This window comes from Callorhinus ursinus, unplaced genomic scaffold (assembly GCF_003265705.2).
Source record: "Callorhinus ursinus isolate GAN/ISIS: 27379988/994484 unplaced genomic scaffold, GSC_fseal_2.0 scaffold6, whole genome shotgun sequence".
NCBI lineage: Eukaryota > Metazoa > Chordata > Mammalia > Carnivora > Otariidae > Callorhinus > Callorhinus ursinus.
The window spans coordinates 48,056,406-48,073,489 of record NW_027397068.1 but is presented as its reverse complement, the minus strand read 5'-3'; the positions used below and the strand labels follow the sequence as shown (position 1 = coordinate 48,073,489).

The window sequence follows — 17,084 nt, the reverse complement described above, 5'->3', positions numbered from 1 at the left end:
CCTCATAAATTTCACCAAATTGTCCTCCCAAAATGTTATATCTGTTCATATTCCTACCAAAATGATTCAAGAGTTCCTGATTCACACAACTTCACCAACTTCGCATATTATCACTGCTTAACTCTCTATGCCCTGAGGGGTTTAGAAAAGGTAGCCCATTATTGTTTTAATTGTTTTATTTTAATTATTAGTGAGGTCCGTATCTTTGTATATGATACATGGTTTTGCCAGTTTATAACTTTTCCTGTGAACTATGGTTTTTGCCCATTCTGGGATAGATGAAGATCTCTCATGGCACCCTGAGCCCTCAGAAAACTCATCATGCAATGGAAGCGGGTGCTCTCTTACACTCCCTCTGGCCCGAACAAGCCCCGGCCCCATTTCTACTCTTGCAGATGACCTCCGGTACAGCAGCAAAAGGGGCATTTCTACCCCAAGCTGGCCACCTCTGCGGCACTCCCACCAGAAATGAGGCAAAGGAGCTCCCTGCTCTCAGATTCAAACTCAAATGTCGGGGAGGGGGTCGAGCGTCACCCGACCAACTGTCCAGAGCAACAGGGGGAAGGAATGGAGGACACACGCCCAGCCGCTCCCTCCACGACAGACAGTCCCGCCCCCGCCATTGCCAGGGTGGACGCTGTCCTGGAGTGCCACAGAGGCGATGGAGGCCGAGGCCGTCATCTGGCTGCGACCAGTCTGTTGAGCAAACAAGACTCGTGATATTAGCCAAATACAGCTTTGTTTTTGTTTCCCCGTCCCTTTAGGCTTCATTTGCCTTCTCTTTCCCCGGGGGACGATTCTAGCAGTCCCCCGGACTGTGCGTTTCCTCTCCTGCGGAATATCTATTCCACCAGCGCCTTGAAGTCGCCCACGCCGTCTCGGTCTCTCTCCGCCCTGCCGGCGCCCAGGCGGTGACTCGCTCGAGCTGCTGCAGGGGGGAGAGGGCTGGTTCCCTTACCTTGCGCTGCCCTCCCCCCCTGCCCTTTCCCTCCCGTGGCGGAAGCTCAGGGCCAGAGGAGACATGAGGGGAGGCAACAGTGCTTCCTAGGCTGGGTGACTGCCTTCTCTCAGGACCTGACACTTGGTTCTCACAGGCACCCCTGAGGGAGAAAACATGACGGAAGTTTCCTCTTTCTTTGTGGGCTCCTGGGGGTTCCTGCTAGGCCCTCCCTGGCCCCGGAGGATACGGTTCTGCCCTGAGCAGGCCCGTTCTCCCTCCTTGGCCTCCCACCTCTGCTGGCCAATGCCTTCTCCCCTCCCCAACCCCACAGCGAGCTCGCCTGCCCCCGCCTGGGAGCCGGTCTCCTCCTCATCCTATAAATTTCCCACGGTGGGTTTTGGTGGTCTCAGATGCCTGAAGCTAGTCCTCTGAGCGCCACTGAGGTTGGCCCTGAGGGGATCTGGCATTTGAAAGGGAGAATGAGGGAGTGGGGAGGGAGAGAGCAGGGTCTTGAGCAGAGGCAGAAAAGTGAAAAATTACAGAAAGCAAGTAGCAGGGTGGGTCACTGGAAATAGGGTTAGGCTCTCTGGGTAGGCTGACTGGCATCTGTGGGACTTAGGTTTCCACCCTCCCGAAGAGGGAGGGAGACAGGCACCCCCTTCTTCCTGATGATGACCTTTCAAAGGAATGGCTTTCAGGTCTTTGAGAAAGACACTTCTGGGTAGAAGGAGATACACACACTTCTCAAAGGGACAGAGGAAGGTTTTGCCATTTTAATTTCTTTTAGTGAAAGAAGAAAAGGAGGTCAAGTGTTGGGCTGGAACAAACGGCACATCTCTTGGCGGCCTTAATCTTTTCCACACAGAAACGCAAAGAAGGGCTGGGTCGTCCCAGACTCTTCATCTTATTATGTTAAAAGCCTGGTAGAGTTTGGGCAAGTCTCCTCGTGCAGGGCTTTGGATGGAGTCGTCTGTGGGGTGCAGCCCTCAGCAAACACATTCTGCCATGGAGAGCATAGCGTATAAAGTGCAGCTTGCTCCAAATACCTCCTCCTCACAAAATTCTTTTTAACCCCTTCCTCATGTTCTTAACCTCCCGGAGGGGTCTGAGTGTCACTCCCTTTGTACCCGTGACTATGAGGAAGGCTCTGTCTCACCCACACATTGGTATTCTGTTTAGCTTACTGGTGCCTTACGGGAAATGGCAGTAAACAGCGCCCAACTGCAAGATCCTGGGATGTTGCCAAAGCTACGGCTGATACCAAGAACTGGGCTGCAGGAGGGGCGCCTGGGTGGCTCATCTGGTTAAGTGTCTGACTCTTGATTTTGGTTCAGGTCATGATCTCAGGGTCTTGGGATTGAGCCCCGCGTCAGGCTCTGTGCTCGGCAGGGAGTCCGCTTGAGATTTTCTCTCTCCCTCTGCCACTTTTCCTCTCTAATAAACAAATCTTTCTTTTTTTCTGTTTAAAGAGTTGGGCCACTGGAGCTCAAAAGCCAAAAATATGAAAAGCAGCCTCCTTTTTATTTTGGTTGTAGCCCCCCACCAAAGACAAGGTCTTGTTTGAAACGAGGTGGGTGATGAGGCGGGGAGGCAGGGATTATAGGGAAAGGAATAAATACATCATTTCAACAAATGGATCTGTCACTTCCTAAGCAGCCAGCCCGGTATCTGGCCCCTGGGAAATGCTGAATGAATGAATGAATGAACGAATGGGCCTTATTTCTGAGTAATGCAATCTTTACGCAGTAAAGGCTGCAACGAAATCAACTGTCTGATAGCTAAATAGATTATTTTTATTTTAAAGTAGCATTTAAGATTTTATTTATAGGAATGTTTATTATATGACGTTTTGAAAATACTAAAATGCACAAAACAGGAAGTAAACTCACTTGTAATCCTACCGCTCAGAACTCATCACTACTAATATTTTATATTTAGATATAAACATATTGTGTAAGTTATTTAAAAGCAAAACTACTAAATGATAGAATACTAAACTAAATTAGATGATTCAGAATTCATATAGCCCCAAAATGATACATCCTGCCTGAATACTATGGCATTTTTTTTTTTTGGCACAATTTTGCTCAAATTTGCTATTGTGTTTCAGTTTGACGTGTAGGTCCCACCTAGTCAGCTTTTGCCGCAGTAACGCTGCATAACAAAAAAACGGGTGGCATAGAACAGTAAGCCTCTATTTCTCGCTCACATGTCTGCAAAGACATGACTGCTCATGGCTGGGCTGGGCTCCAGGCTGCAGAGGTGTTTCAGGTGTGCTCCACAGATTCCAAATTCCAAGCCTTTGCTTGCTTCACACCTACATACATCCCCATTGGCCAAACAAGGCAGGTGGCCATGCCCAACATCAAGGGGGCAGAGAAATACACTCTGCCTTCGGTAAGAGTAACTGTTATGTCATAAGACGCAGGCAGTCACATGGAAATGGATACAGGGAGGGGTGAAGAATTGACAACAATAATCCAATCTTCCCTGGGCCTAACTATCCTAATTTATATCATTTTCTTCTAGCTAGATTAGGAAATTCACTGATTTTTTTTTTCTTAACACTTCGTTATGGAAAGCAACAAACTATAAGTTTATTTATCACAAGCATAAAAGGCAGGCATTCTGAGTGTACTAAAGACTGGTCATTTCTCTTAAAACATAAAGTTTGAATCTTCCACACTCTAGAGTTAATATGATGGACTCATTTTCTTCTACTTATTACATTCCTTTGATGTAAACGCTCCATTTAACTCTTCTCTATATTTCCATGCATGTTATTTGACTCAGGAAGCCACCTCTGGGTATCAGTGGAGCCCCCAGAAATAGCTCTTTCCCATTTTTATGGCTGAAATCTTTCTAGCATGCCTCCCAGAGAAAATTAACATTTTTCATTTATTAAAGCATTTCTGTACTTCTGACGTATCTCTAATTTATTATATTAAAATATCCCTACATCTGTTTATTATACATTATTTTCTATTAAGCACACAATGTAAAATATTTGTTTTTATGAAATGAATAGGAAACAGCCTTATTATTATATTACCCATCATGTGATATCATTTTAGAATTCTAAGTCTGCCCCCCAAATTATATAAACCATTAAAATTCTTTCAACAATGACACCACTACCATCACCATTGGTCCTTTCTGCCATTTTCCATGTACAGCAACTGGGTCTTTTGATTCATGTTGCATAAAGCGTGCAGGTGGTTTTGTTTTTCTGTTTCGATCCAGATATCTGATAAAGTGTTGGCAGAGCCCCAGGGAGCATGTCCTCTTTAAGGCCTAAATTACTTGTTGAAAAAATGGGCATGAAAAGGAATCCTGACTCTTTTCTGCTCATAAATGTTGCCCCCATTTGGAGAGGATTTGGGAAATGCATGGGGCATATTTCGTTGTCATAATAACTGAAGTCTGCTGACGTTTACTGTCTGGAAGCTAGGAATGGTACCTTCCTACCATGCACAGGACCAACCCACTCTACAGAGAAGTGTCCAATTCAACATGCCAATCGTGCTTTGTGTGGGAACACTGATTCAGTGCAGTGTAGCTGGTATAAATTGGGAGTTTTAGTTGCAAGTAACAGAACCAACTTTAGCTAGCTTAAGTGGAAAAGGAACTTGATAGTAAAAGATACTCCATAGCTCACAGAATCCCCAGAAGGTCTAGAGAATCAGGCTGGGTGGCCAAACAGCAGGAAAAGGGCTCCATTACACCACCAGCTGCTCCAGGGGAGCCCTGTGACCTCTGCCACTGTATACCACCCACACAGGGCATGGGAGCTCCCAGAGGGCATCTTTGCCACTACTGTTTCTAAGAGCTGGATGTCTGTCTCTCCACTGTCCATGCAGAGTCACGCTCCGGCTTGGTGGAGCCCAGGTGACCCAGGGTCAGCCCAGGTCAGCCCAGGTCTGAACCCCAGTGACAAAGAAGGCTGAGAAGGTGAGTTCTTGGCCTCTACCTCAGGCCCTCTACCCTGGGGAAACAGGGCTCACAAGGCAGGAAGTTCCCCTCAAATAGGAAGGTGTTCAAAAGAGGCTGGGAGATCACTAAATGTGACACAATCCATGAAATCATCCAAAGCCCTTATCACATGCCCCTCCATAAAGATATTTCTCAAGCATGAACCTGACAAAAATAGCTTCAAAATTTGCCTTCCAGAGTCTTAAAAAGATATACTTAGTTTCTCCCCACTGTTCCATATTCATTCTATTTTCTCTGTCTCAATTACCATATCAGATATTTTTTGGAGTGGTGCATACATATCACTTATGTTTCCTTTCTCAGCACTGTAATTCCTGTCCAGCAATAAGACTTATTCTTTGTCCTTTCACCACCTAGAGCTTTATAGATCCCACACGAGCATTTACCAAAAAAAATTTTTTTTTAAATTATGGATAAGTTACCACCCATGTGGTTTAAAGAGTAAGCAAAGAAAGGGCAGTGCGCTTTGATTCAAAGACATTATCATGGCGACTATGCGCCCACATGGTTTTTGGCAGGAAGTGTGGGAAATAATCCAAAGAGTCGTGCCAATTCGCTATGAGGCTACTTCAGAACAAGAGCCCCGGATGCCATATAGTTGCTCAAGCTGACAGGACTGCAAGCAGATGGGTCAGAGGATACTGCATAACATGGAAATACATAGGTAGGAGAGTGGCTTTCAGAAATAATTTGAACCACTGAAGGGAAAGCAACGTAAGTTTACTGGAAAGCGTGCATTGATTCCTCACTTGTATTATTCCTAGCTTTATGCTGTAACAGAACTTAATGACCTTCCAATAAATGACTAATGACAGAATATATAGAAGAATAACTACTGCAGTTTACATTTTAAAATCATCCTAAATTGCTTAAACTTATCAGTTGCGCCTAACAGATGCAAATAAGTCGTTTTGAGTGTATTACGCTGGTGATGATAATTAACACCTTCCTTCAGCTCTCAGATTACCTTTTTACTCCCAGAACAGTGATCTGGGGGGAAAGTGCTGTAGCTAGCATCAGAATTTTAAATTCGCTGACTCAAAGTGAATTTCTTTAATATTCATTTTTACTGTGAATGAAATAATCCAAGGCTTTGTCTTGTTAGCATATGTGCTGCTATCAAATTCATGTAGGCACTTGGAAACTATTTTCTTTTAAGTACATTGGGTCTATTTATTTTTTATATGGATTCTCTTTACCTGAGAAAAATTGGATTCAGAAATGCATCTAGAGTTTGTTCAAAGAAAAAATTATTAGAGAAGAGTTCTTGAATATGATGAAAACAATGGCTGACAACAGATTTATCCATTCAAGTTATGTTTGGATATACTATAGGTTTGTTGTCTTTAATTATATAATGAAATAAATCTTAATTTGTGACATAACGTGGTAGCTGGTTTATGTACCTGTGATTGAGTGCAAAAGTGCAAATATATCTTATTGGTCATAGGTCTGAAATGATACCTAGAATATCAAGTTAAAACTGCTTTATTTACCTCCTTAGGAGGACATCTGGCTGCTGGAATCACTGGGTGGAGGCACATTTGCGGTTTTGGAGTGAACGGTTTGAATCTTAAGTATGCTCTCTATATAAATCTAGTATATCTCAAAGGGCTATAGTTAACCTAGACTGAGAAGTAGATTAATACAGTAATATGAGCGTCTATAAATAGGACCAAGTTCAAAGCTGACAGAATCTTGTCCTGCTGTTGCAAATATGACTTTTTAACATCCCTTAAAATATTCATATAGGATCTACTATTTCTCCAGTGACTGAAAAATGTTGGAATTTTGTCATAAATGTATGTACTATTGCAGTTTCCCCGCCTCAAGATGAGAACTACCACAAATAGAAAAGAATGTAAAGCATCCAACACTTGATTTCAGCTCAGGTCCTGATCTCAGGGTTGTGAGTTCAAGTTATTTTTTTAAAAAATCACTTCTCAGTGGTGGAAGGTCTAGAAGTCACAATGCACCTCCTGGACCAAACCGAGACCCAACTACTACCATTTTGGGACAACATATTCTGGTGATGGGACCCGACAAGCGATTATTCTATGACTCTAATTAGTGGGGTAAAGGTCATTTTGAATATTTCAGATCCCAAACTTAGATTTTTTACAAATTCTTACTTGGTTTTTAAGAATGGAACTATGAAGAAAACATGTTTTATTGTGTATTTTCCATTATTTTTGTAAACCTGCTTAGATGAAGATTTCATTGATAAGAATTAGAATCTTTAATCCCTAAATTAAATATCTGGGGTTCCCTCCACCTCCCTCCCCTGCCAGTTCCATTCTATCAGCTGACAGATCTCATATACCTTTTAGAACTTCAGGACTGCGAGGGAGCTGACTTCGTCAAAAGAAAGTGACCCTCTTTGTTACCCATCCTTTACTCATGAAATGCATTGTACTTGGTGGGGAGAAGACGTGTTGCATTGTGGAAAGACGGTGGCTTTGAAGTAGAAGACCCAAGTCTCAAGAAGCCCTACCTTCTATTAGTTTTATAAATAGCCATTTAGCTTTACAGCCACTTCACCATCTACGGCCCCAGTTTCCTAGCTTCCTAATCTGTCAAACAGTCCTAGTAACTTCCTAGGAGGGTCACCGAAGGGAAAAATGTCACAATGTGCCTAAATCATCTGGTGCACAGACATGGAACCAATGGAAGCGAAGATTCTTAACTAAAGACCTGTGACCCCAGATGGCAAAAAAGAACACTCTTTCAGCCTTTCAAGCTGTTTGGAAGGACTGGAACAGCTCCTTGAGGATAAAGACATTTGTGGATAGAGGCTGAGAAAAGCTATTTCTCCTGAAATCCTGTTACCCTGTTTTAGGGGACAGTGGAAACAGCCCTGGAACGTTGGGAAGGGGCCCCAGGTTGTCGCTCTCGGCCAGCTCCCAGCAGCAGCGGCCTTGCGTTAGGCACTCAGTCTCCTCGAGTCTGTTTCTTCATTTGAAAAACAAGGTGGGCCCCAAAATATCTTTGCTTCCTATCTTACGGGTTTATTTAAGGAAGCTGTCTTCGAGCAGGAGAGCCCTCTACCCCCAAGGGATTTCATGGTAAGCAGCTCCCTGTCTTACATTTGGAAGGATCCACTCCTTTCATCTTTGCTCCTGCTGTCACTTCACTGACACATAATTAGCAGTTTGTGGGATGCTATTTAGATTTTCTTTGCATTTAATGTTCTGTTGTTAATTCTCTATGAAGCTGACTGATTTGAGGTGATTTTAAAAATCTGAAGTTGAAAGGTGTTCTGGCAACTGCTCTCTGAGCATGAAGGAGAAGGGCATAAATAAAGGTGAAGAAACACTACAACTATCCGAGCTCCTGTTTATGACTTCCTTCTGCCAGCACAGAGCCAACAACTTCCAAGAATGAGAAAGAAAGTGAGGAGAGGCAATAAGGGAAAACAATACATTTATTAAGAGGCATGAAAATGCATAAACTCATTTATAAATAAATGTCGAATTTACCCAGTGAAAAAATAGCTAAAATCCATGAGTAAACTGGATTTTACATTTGAAATGATTACATATTTGATCTCCAATTTCCCCTCCATCATGATCTCTTAGTAGCAGCAATTTTGCAATGACTACAGAAAAAGCTGTTACCAGTGATTATCATATGGGGGGAAATTTTTCAAGAATTGTCTTTAAAAATGAACCAGTGCAAACAAATTCAGATTATAAGGGATACAGTAAGACTTAGGGCTTCTCTTCAGAAAAGTAGAAAATAAAAATCCCAAACATTTATTCATTAAGAAATGAAAAAGCAAACTACATTTTGATCATTGAAAAATAATACATATGGATGTTATAAAACATTCTTAACCAGTAATTGTAATAATTACACTTAGAAATGTTCATTCAAGTACTAGTGTTCAATAAACATTCAAATTTCCATTAAAAGTAACACTAGGTATAGACTTGTGTGGACAATACTACTTCTGATTTAACAACAAAAATCACATCAACAGAAGGCAAGTGACCCTTAAAATACTGTATTTTTTGTATGTAAATGATTTTTCACAGTCTGTATGTGTTATCTGTGAGAACCCAAGAAACATCTCACGACAGCTAATTAAGTCCTTTCTATAAAATAACTCTTGATATTACAGAAACAAACATGCTGAAACACAAGTTTAGCTTTAAAAATAACAGAGCACAATCAGTTTTCTTTGGCAAGAAATTGTTCATTCCTTACCAAATGTTGGTTTCCTGTTGTGTAGACACTATCAGAACACTTCTTTGGTATTTACCAAAGAGCTATGAAATAATCTGACAAGGTTGCATTGACTAGGGTACCATGATAGTAATGTAGAGCTTATGTCAAAGTTACACTGAAATCAACCTGGTTTCCTTGATTACTGTTGTTAACAGATCTTCCTTCAAAAAGCTCCCTCCTAATCCTGGCCTGAGTGTCAGGCTTTAACAAAAGTTCCTTTATCTGTTTCACTTTGGACTTCAGACTCATCCTTTCTCGATGCAAAGCTTCATTAATTAAGTCCCGGAGTCCAATAGGTTTCTTGCCTATGGAAAAAAAAATTATATAATACATTTTACATACAAATGCCAGTGAAAAACATGAAATATGGCACACTGACTTATCAAAAGAAGGTTAAAAGAAACCTTTAAGATGTTGCCCACGTTTTATAGAAAAGGTTGCATTTTGCCGAAAATATATCATTTGCATGAAACCAATTGACCGTAAATAAAAATCACCTCATAGCAACAGATGTAGGACAGACGTGAGACATTATGGACCAACAGTATGGAAAACGATTTCAACAGTGATTATTTTAAACTTAGCACTTGTTAGCTGTGTGTGTGTTTTGGCCTCAGATAAAGTGGTCAAATGCCCTGCTAAGCAATATAAATGGCAGTATTCCATTGATGGCCAGGCCCTTTCCATGCCCTTTGAGTCCACGAGGCATAACCCAAAGTTCCCCCCTCTCCCTCGGCCATGGCGGAGGGCAAGTGAAACTTGGGCCATTCTTCTGTAAGTTAATCTCCTCTGCTAGTCCCAGCACTCCATTTCTCTTCTGTTGTGTTTCAGAAATGCAAACACATTGATCATGAAAGTGGTGGGCAATCTCCACAGATTGGACAAGAGACACTGAAACAGCACAATGCAAATTAGTCCGTTGACCCAGCAGAGGGGAGCGGGATGCTTCTCACGGAGCAGCGGGGGCCTGCCTGCACTGGGCTCTCACTTCCTGTTGTTGTCACTGTCAGTGCCATTCCTATCAGCCTCTTGAGTTTTCACAGAGCTCCCATCCCCTGGCTTGCTTTTGTTCTGTGTTTCTTCCAGATACTGCTGGACAGCCTTGAGCACCGCGTTCTCCACCAGCCTCTTACTGAGCCTTACCAGTTCAGCATCATCGGGCTCACCTCCATTCTTATCACCTACATTCCACAATAGAGAAGAGAGGTCACTGAGGTCATACTGCCACAGAAACTTGGCATGCAGGGGCCGGCTAGTTCGCTTAGTTAAAGAGAGCAAGTGTCCTTTCAATCTGGTAAATTGGATCTATAAATCCAAGAATACTGGCTTGGCCTTTCATTTGGTATTTGCAGAAACAGGAAACTGCCTATTCCTGAAGATTTCAGATTGAAAAGTAATTCATTAACCCCAATCTAAAAATATGCCACCTCGCCATGCTGGAAGCTTCCCATTTCTAGAATTTTTGTTCTTCTCTTATCCATGGCTATTTGCTACTATTAAAGTCCATGTGCCCATCACCTGGAGCCTCAGGCATGTGAATTCACCAACTAGATCTGCGTCTGCTTTTCCTTCGCCACTGCCAAATGTCAAGTGATCAAGATTTCCCAATCAACTAACTGCTTAGGATCACTAGTGTTTTAAATGTTTGGCCCATAGGTTGGTTGTTAATCAACTCTCAGCACGCCCACTAGGAACTGGTTTAAAATAAGCTTGTAAAACTAATATTCTTTTTACTCTCAGTGTGATCACTGCAATTTAAGAAATAAACTCTTCAAGAGTTAGGATGATGAGAGTAAATTACTAGATGTTAATACTTTACGGCCACGGGGCACCTGGGTGGCTTAGTCGGTTAAGCATCTACCTTCCGCTCAGGTCATGATCCCAGCATCCTGGGATTGAGCCTCGCATCGGGCTCCCTGCTCAGCAGGGGAGTCTGCTTCACCCCCCCCCCCCGCTCTTGTACTCTGGCTCACTCGCCCGTTTTCTCTCTTTCTCTCCCTCTTAAATAAATAAATAAAATCTTTTAAAAAATACTTTATGGCCATTTTACTTCCCTGCTAGTGATGATGAAGGTTTAATTATTCTACCTTTCATTTTACTGTAAAAGGGCTGATTCTCACCTATTCCTCCTATGCCAGACATTTCCCATTCACTCTCTTCCTTGTCTCCATTAACTGGGAAAAAACACAAGGAGCTCATCTCTCATGCCCATTCAGTCCCTCATCTCCTTCCACTGAGCTGCTGACCCAGGAAGGCAGATGACTGAAGGGAAAGACATTCGAGCACCTAAATATGATAAACAAATGCTAATAGATCTAAAGTGAGGGACAGACAGCATATTATAATAATAGTACGGGACTTTAATATTCTACTTTCTACAATGAATAAATCATCCAGACAGAAAACCAACTGGGCTTGAACTATACTTTAAACCAAATGGACCTAACAGGTATATACAGAACATCCAACAGTAATCAAAACAGTATGGTATTAGCATAAAAACAGACACATAGACCAATGGAGCAGAATCTAGAGCCCAGAAATAAACTCACACATATACAGTCAACTAATATTTGACAATGGAGCCAAGAAAACACAATGGCAAAAGGATAGTCTCTTTGATAAATGGTGCTTGGAAAACTGGACATCCACATGCAAAATAATGAAACTGGACTCCTATCTTATGCACACTCAACAAACATTAACTCAAAATGGATTAAGGACTTAAACATAAGACCTAAAACCAGAAAACTTATAGAAGAAAACAAAGGAAAAAAAGCTCCTTGACATTGGTCTTAGCAATGATTTTTTTGGATGACACCAAAGAGCAAGCAATGAAAGTAAAAATCAGCAAGTGGGATTATATCACACTAAAAATCTTCTGCACAGCAAAAGAAACAATCAAAAAATGAAAGGCAATCTACAGAATGGGAGGAAATATTTGCAAATCATACATCTGAGAAGGGGTTAGTATTCAAAATACATAAGGAACTCATACAATTCACAAGCAAAAACACAAACAATCCAATTTAAAAATGGGCCAAGGACGTGAATAGACATTTTTCCAAGTAAGACATACAAATGGTTAACAAGTACATGAAAAGTGCTCAATATCACTAATCATCAGGGAAATGCAAATCAAAACCACAATGAGATATTACCCCACACCTTTTAAATAGTTATTATCAAAAAAACAAGAGGTAACAAACACTGGCAAGGATGTGGAAGAAAGGGAATCCTTGTGCACTGTTGATGGAAATGTAAATTGGTGCAGTTCTGATGGAGAACAGTATGGAGGGTTCTCAAAAAATTAAAAGTAGAATTACCATATGATCCAGTGATCCCCCTTCTAGGTATATATCTGAAGAAGATGAAATCATATTCTCAACAAGATATCTGTGCTCCCATGTCCATCACAATATATCTCACAATAGCTAAGACAAGAAAACAACCTAAGTATCTGTCGATGAATGGATGAAGAGAATGCAATGTGGTATTTATATAAAATGCAATATTCAGCCATAAAAAGAAGGAAATCCTGCCATTTGTGACAACATGGATGGAACTTGAGGGCATTATGCTAAGGGAAAGAAGTCAGACAGCGAAAGACAAATACTGTGTGATCTCATTTATATGTGGAATGTAGAAACAGAAAGTAGAATGGTGGTTGCCAGGGACTGAGCAAGGACAGAAAAATGAGGCGTGTTGGCCAACGGGCACACATTTTCAGTTATAAGATGAGTAAGTTCTGGGGATCTAATGGACGGTATGGCAATTATAGTTAACAACACTGTACCGTACACGTGACTGCTGCAGGAGAACAGAGCTTTAGCGGTCTCACTATACCAACAATCTTAAAATACAATTATGGGAAGTAAAGGATGTGTTCACTAATGTCTTTGTGGCAAACATTTTGCAATCTATAGGTGTATCAAACCACCACATTCTGTACCTTAAACTTACACAGTGTCATATGTCAATTATATCTCAATAAAGCTGGGGAAGAAAAAGAAGTAACTAGACTGCTCACACATAAAGCGCAGCTCAGTTTTGGAATATCACCCATGGCCTCCAGAAGCCAAAAGCCAAGTGTTTCACTCGCAATCTTAGATCTGGGACAGGCAGTTACTAAGGGTGTGAGCTGGAGGATGGATAATTATCTTCTATCCTTACATATGAAAGGGATTGAAGTACAAAAGCGCATATGCTAAGGGTGAGAACTGGTCTCCAACCCTCCTTCTGAGCCCCACCACTTCTATTTAACACATGTCCAGGACCAACTCTGATTATAACCATCATTCCTAGAAACATCCAAGCAGACGAGAGATAGCTTAAAGACTCATCTAGACTTGCTACCAGTGGGAGCCCTTAGCAACGGCTTTCCCCTCAGAAGTGGCAATATGGCACTCCAGACTCATGATCAAAAGTTCTAGAAAGAACATTTGTGGTGCAAAATATGCTTAGAATTGAGTAAGCTTCAACTCCATAATACCTACATAGAAGTTACTGAACCTAAATATGTCAGGATATTATCAAAAGAAAGATAAAGAAATTCATTACTGTTACCATATTTGGGGGCAATTTAAGACTATTTTTATTAGTAAGAAGGAATGAACATATTGTGTAATACTTAAAGGATTTTATCTTAATCTTACAAGATAGTGTTTATACTGTATAGCTGATACCTCCAAATGTGTTACCTATCTGGAACTATTTGTACAATGGCTCTTCAAACTTAAAAGGGTGGGGCACCTGGGTGGCTCAGTTGGTTAAGTGCCCGACTCTTGATTTCAGCTCAGGTCATGATCTCAGGGTGGTGAGAGCGAGCCCTGCATTGGGCTCCATGCTTAGCAGCAGGGAGTCTGCTTAAGATTCTCTCTCTCTCTCCCTTAGCCCCACCCCCACCAGTTCATGCTCACGTACTCTCTTCTGTCTAAAACAAAACAAAACAAAACAAAAAACCATAAAAACACTAAGAAGGGGAAACTCAAACTGCAAATGAAGGTATACTCTAAGTACCCTCCAAAACACTGGAAATGACTGCATCCTGTCACCCTACTTGTGCCATGCACCCAGGCCAGAGAACGCATTCCTCTGGATTGTTCCCTACACTTGTCAGTTTTAAGATAATCAGTCATCACATCACTGACACGTCATCAGTAAGACAGAGGGTTGTATTGGAGTCTAATCATAACTCACTCTCTAAGATGCCTCCGGTCAAATAATCTGTGTTTCTGAGATTTTTCTCAGTCTACTATGAAGTGTTCCCATTACTTCAAACACTAAGCGGCTTAAAACACAAAAACCTTCCCACAAAAAGTTAATTTCCCCTTCTGACTTTCCGATTTCTGATTATGCTTTTACTATCATCCAAGTCAAGTAAGCTCAAAACAAGATTGTCACCATCTCTAACTGCTTCATTTCCCTCATCAACCCATTTAATCACAAGCCCCAACAATGTGCTTTTTACAGTTTCTCTTCTCCTCTAGATTAATATTTCTAAAATGTCCCTGTTAGTCTCCATTGTCTCTACAGGAAAATTTAAACCAGTCTTCCTAAGCTTTCTAAAATTTACCTTTGGTGATCAGCCTCCATTGCTGTGCTTCCACTGCCAGCTTCCAACCTCTCCTGAGGAGCCTCTGCATCACCCTCTATTTCTAGATGGCCCTCCCTTTCTCTAATCAAAATCCCTTTGCTCCATGAAGCCTTCCCTGACTAACCCAGCTGGAAGTGGCTCCAAGAACTCTGGCTGCAGGGACGGTACATGGTCATTTGGTTATTCATTCACATATGCACTGAGGACCTACAATATACCTGGCTATTCTAGCCTACGGGACACAGCAGAGGACAAAACAAAGTCCTGCTGGTTTTCCTTTCTTAGTTTCTTCACAAATTATGAGCATTATTTATTAATATATTTATTCAACAACTACTGATTGAGTGCCCGCTCTGCTAAAGATCTGGTCTTGAGTAGAGAAACCATGTCCTAGGCTTCTCAGTCATCCCTCACTCATGAGAGTTCAATGAACAGTTCAATGAACTGTTGACTAAAGTCCTTAAAGGACTTTAAATGTTGCTATCTTGCTATAAGGATAGCACACCTTGGCCAGAAATTTACATTTAATATTAATTTAAAGCAAGAAGAAGAAAAAAAATTTAAAGCAAGAGCAGAGAATTCCAGAGTAATCCAAATAGTCATGTGAAAATCTCCAACCACTTGGCTTGAAAAACCTGGTCAATATGACAAAATATCCAGCCTATGGGACAAATATTAACCATCTACAATAACTAACCAATCAACCAAAAACCAAAGAAATTTATAAGTGAATCTTCCAGATCTGTCCTGATTTCCACCTTACGATTTCCACAAAGCATCCTCAAGACTAAGACCCTACTGGAAGGTTCATCACAGAGCCCTGAAAGTGGGCAGCAATTCAAAAAACATGTATCTCCATTCCAGTAAGACCATATTTGTAGTCCCACTTTCAACAGACTTAGTTCAACTTAATTAACAAGAGGCAGCTTAAGATTAAAATTATACTGTATTTTTCTTCTGCCTACTACTTGAATAAATGTATTTTCCCACGGTGACCTCTAAGATAAATGGCTACCTTCCTTTTACCTGAAGCATAGTTTAAAATAGCATTTCAAAGAGGTTACTGCCTATGTTCTCCTCTAGGATTTTGATGGATTCCTGTCTCACATTGAGGTCTTTCATCCATTTTCAGTTTATCTTTGTGTATGGTGTTAGAGAATGGTCGAGTTTCATTCTTCGACATCAGCCACAGCAACTTCTTTCAAGATACATCTCCAAAGGCTAGTGAAGGAAAAGCAAAAATGAACTTTTGGGACTTCATCAAGATAAAAAACTTCTGCACAACAAAGGAAACAGTCAACAAAATAAAGAGGCAACCCACAGAATGGGAGAAGATACACTATAGACAAAACGCTGATTTCCAAGATCTATAAAGAACTTCTCAAACTCAACACCCAAAAAACAAATAAGTCAAAAAATGGGCAGAAGACATGAACAGACACTTCTTAAAAGAAGACATAAAAATGGCTAACAGACACATGAAAAAATGTTCATCATCATTAGCCATCAGGGAAATTCAAATCAAAACCACACTGAGATAACACCTTACACCAGTTAGAATGGCAAAAATTGACAAGGCAAGAAACAACAAATGTTGGAGAGGGTGTGGAGAAAGGGGAACCCTCTTACACTGTTGGTGGGAATGCAAGTTGGTACAGCCACTTTGGAAAACAGTGTGGAGGTGCCTCAGAAAATTAAAAATAGAGCTACCCTATGACCCAGCAATTGCACTACTGGGTATTTACTCCAAAGGCACAGATGTTGTGAAAAGAAGGGCCATATGCGCCTCAATGTTCATAGCAGCAATATCCATAATAGCCAAGATGTGAAAAGAGCTGAGATGCCCTTCAACAGATGAATGGATAAAGAAGATGTGGTACATATATACAATGGAATATTACTCAGTCATCAGAAAGGAAGAATACCCAACTTTTACATCAACATGGATGGGACTGGAGGAGATTATGCTAAGTGAAATAAGCCAAGCAGAGAAAGTCAATTATCATATGGTTTCATTTATTTGTGGTACATAAGGAATAGCATGGAGTACATTAGGAGAAGGAAGGGCAAAATGAAGGGGGGTGAATCAGAGGGGGAGATGAACTATGAGAGACTATGGACTCCAAGAAACAAACTGAGGGTTTTAAAGGGAATGGGCGTGGGGGGATGGGTTAGCCCAGTGATAGGTATTAAGAAGGGCATGTACTGCATGGAGCACTGGGTGTTATACAAAAACAATGAATCATAGATCACTTACACCAAAAACTAATGATGCATTGTATGGTGACAAACATAACATAATAAAATTAAATTAAATTTAAAAAA

The 17,084-nt window shown here is 41.2% G+C and overlaps 1 protein-coding gene across 5 annotated transcripts in view; it reads right to left on the bottom strand.

Annotated features, from left to right (window-relative positions):
• Positions 1-17,084, bottom strand: part of AKAP7 (A-kinase anchoring protein 7) — a 161,905-nt gene that overhangs the window by 9,709 nt on the left and 135,112 nt on the right. For 2 of the 5 annotated variants that reach the window (XM_025865495.2, XM_025865499.2), the window contains one exon: positions 9,507-10,344. The exons of 1 other annotated variant lie outside the window; for it this stretch is intronic. In XM_025865495.2, the coding sequence (XP_025721280.1) occupies positions 10,148-10,344 (197 nt within the window). In that variant the 3' untranslated portion in view covers positions 9,507-10,147. Of the gene's footprint in view, positions 1-8,339; positions 9,469-9,506; positions 10,345-15,866; positions 15,981-17,084 lie in introns of those variants that run through there. 2 more of the 5 variants (XR_012378565.1, XM_025865491.2) reach the window with 2 other exon arrangements.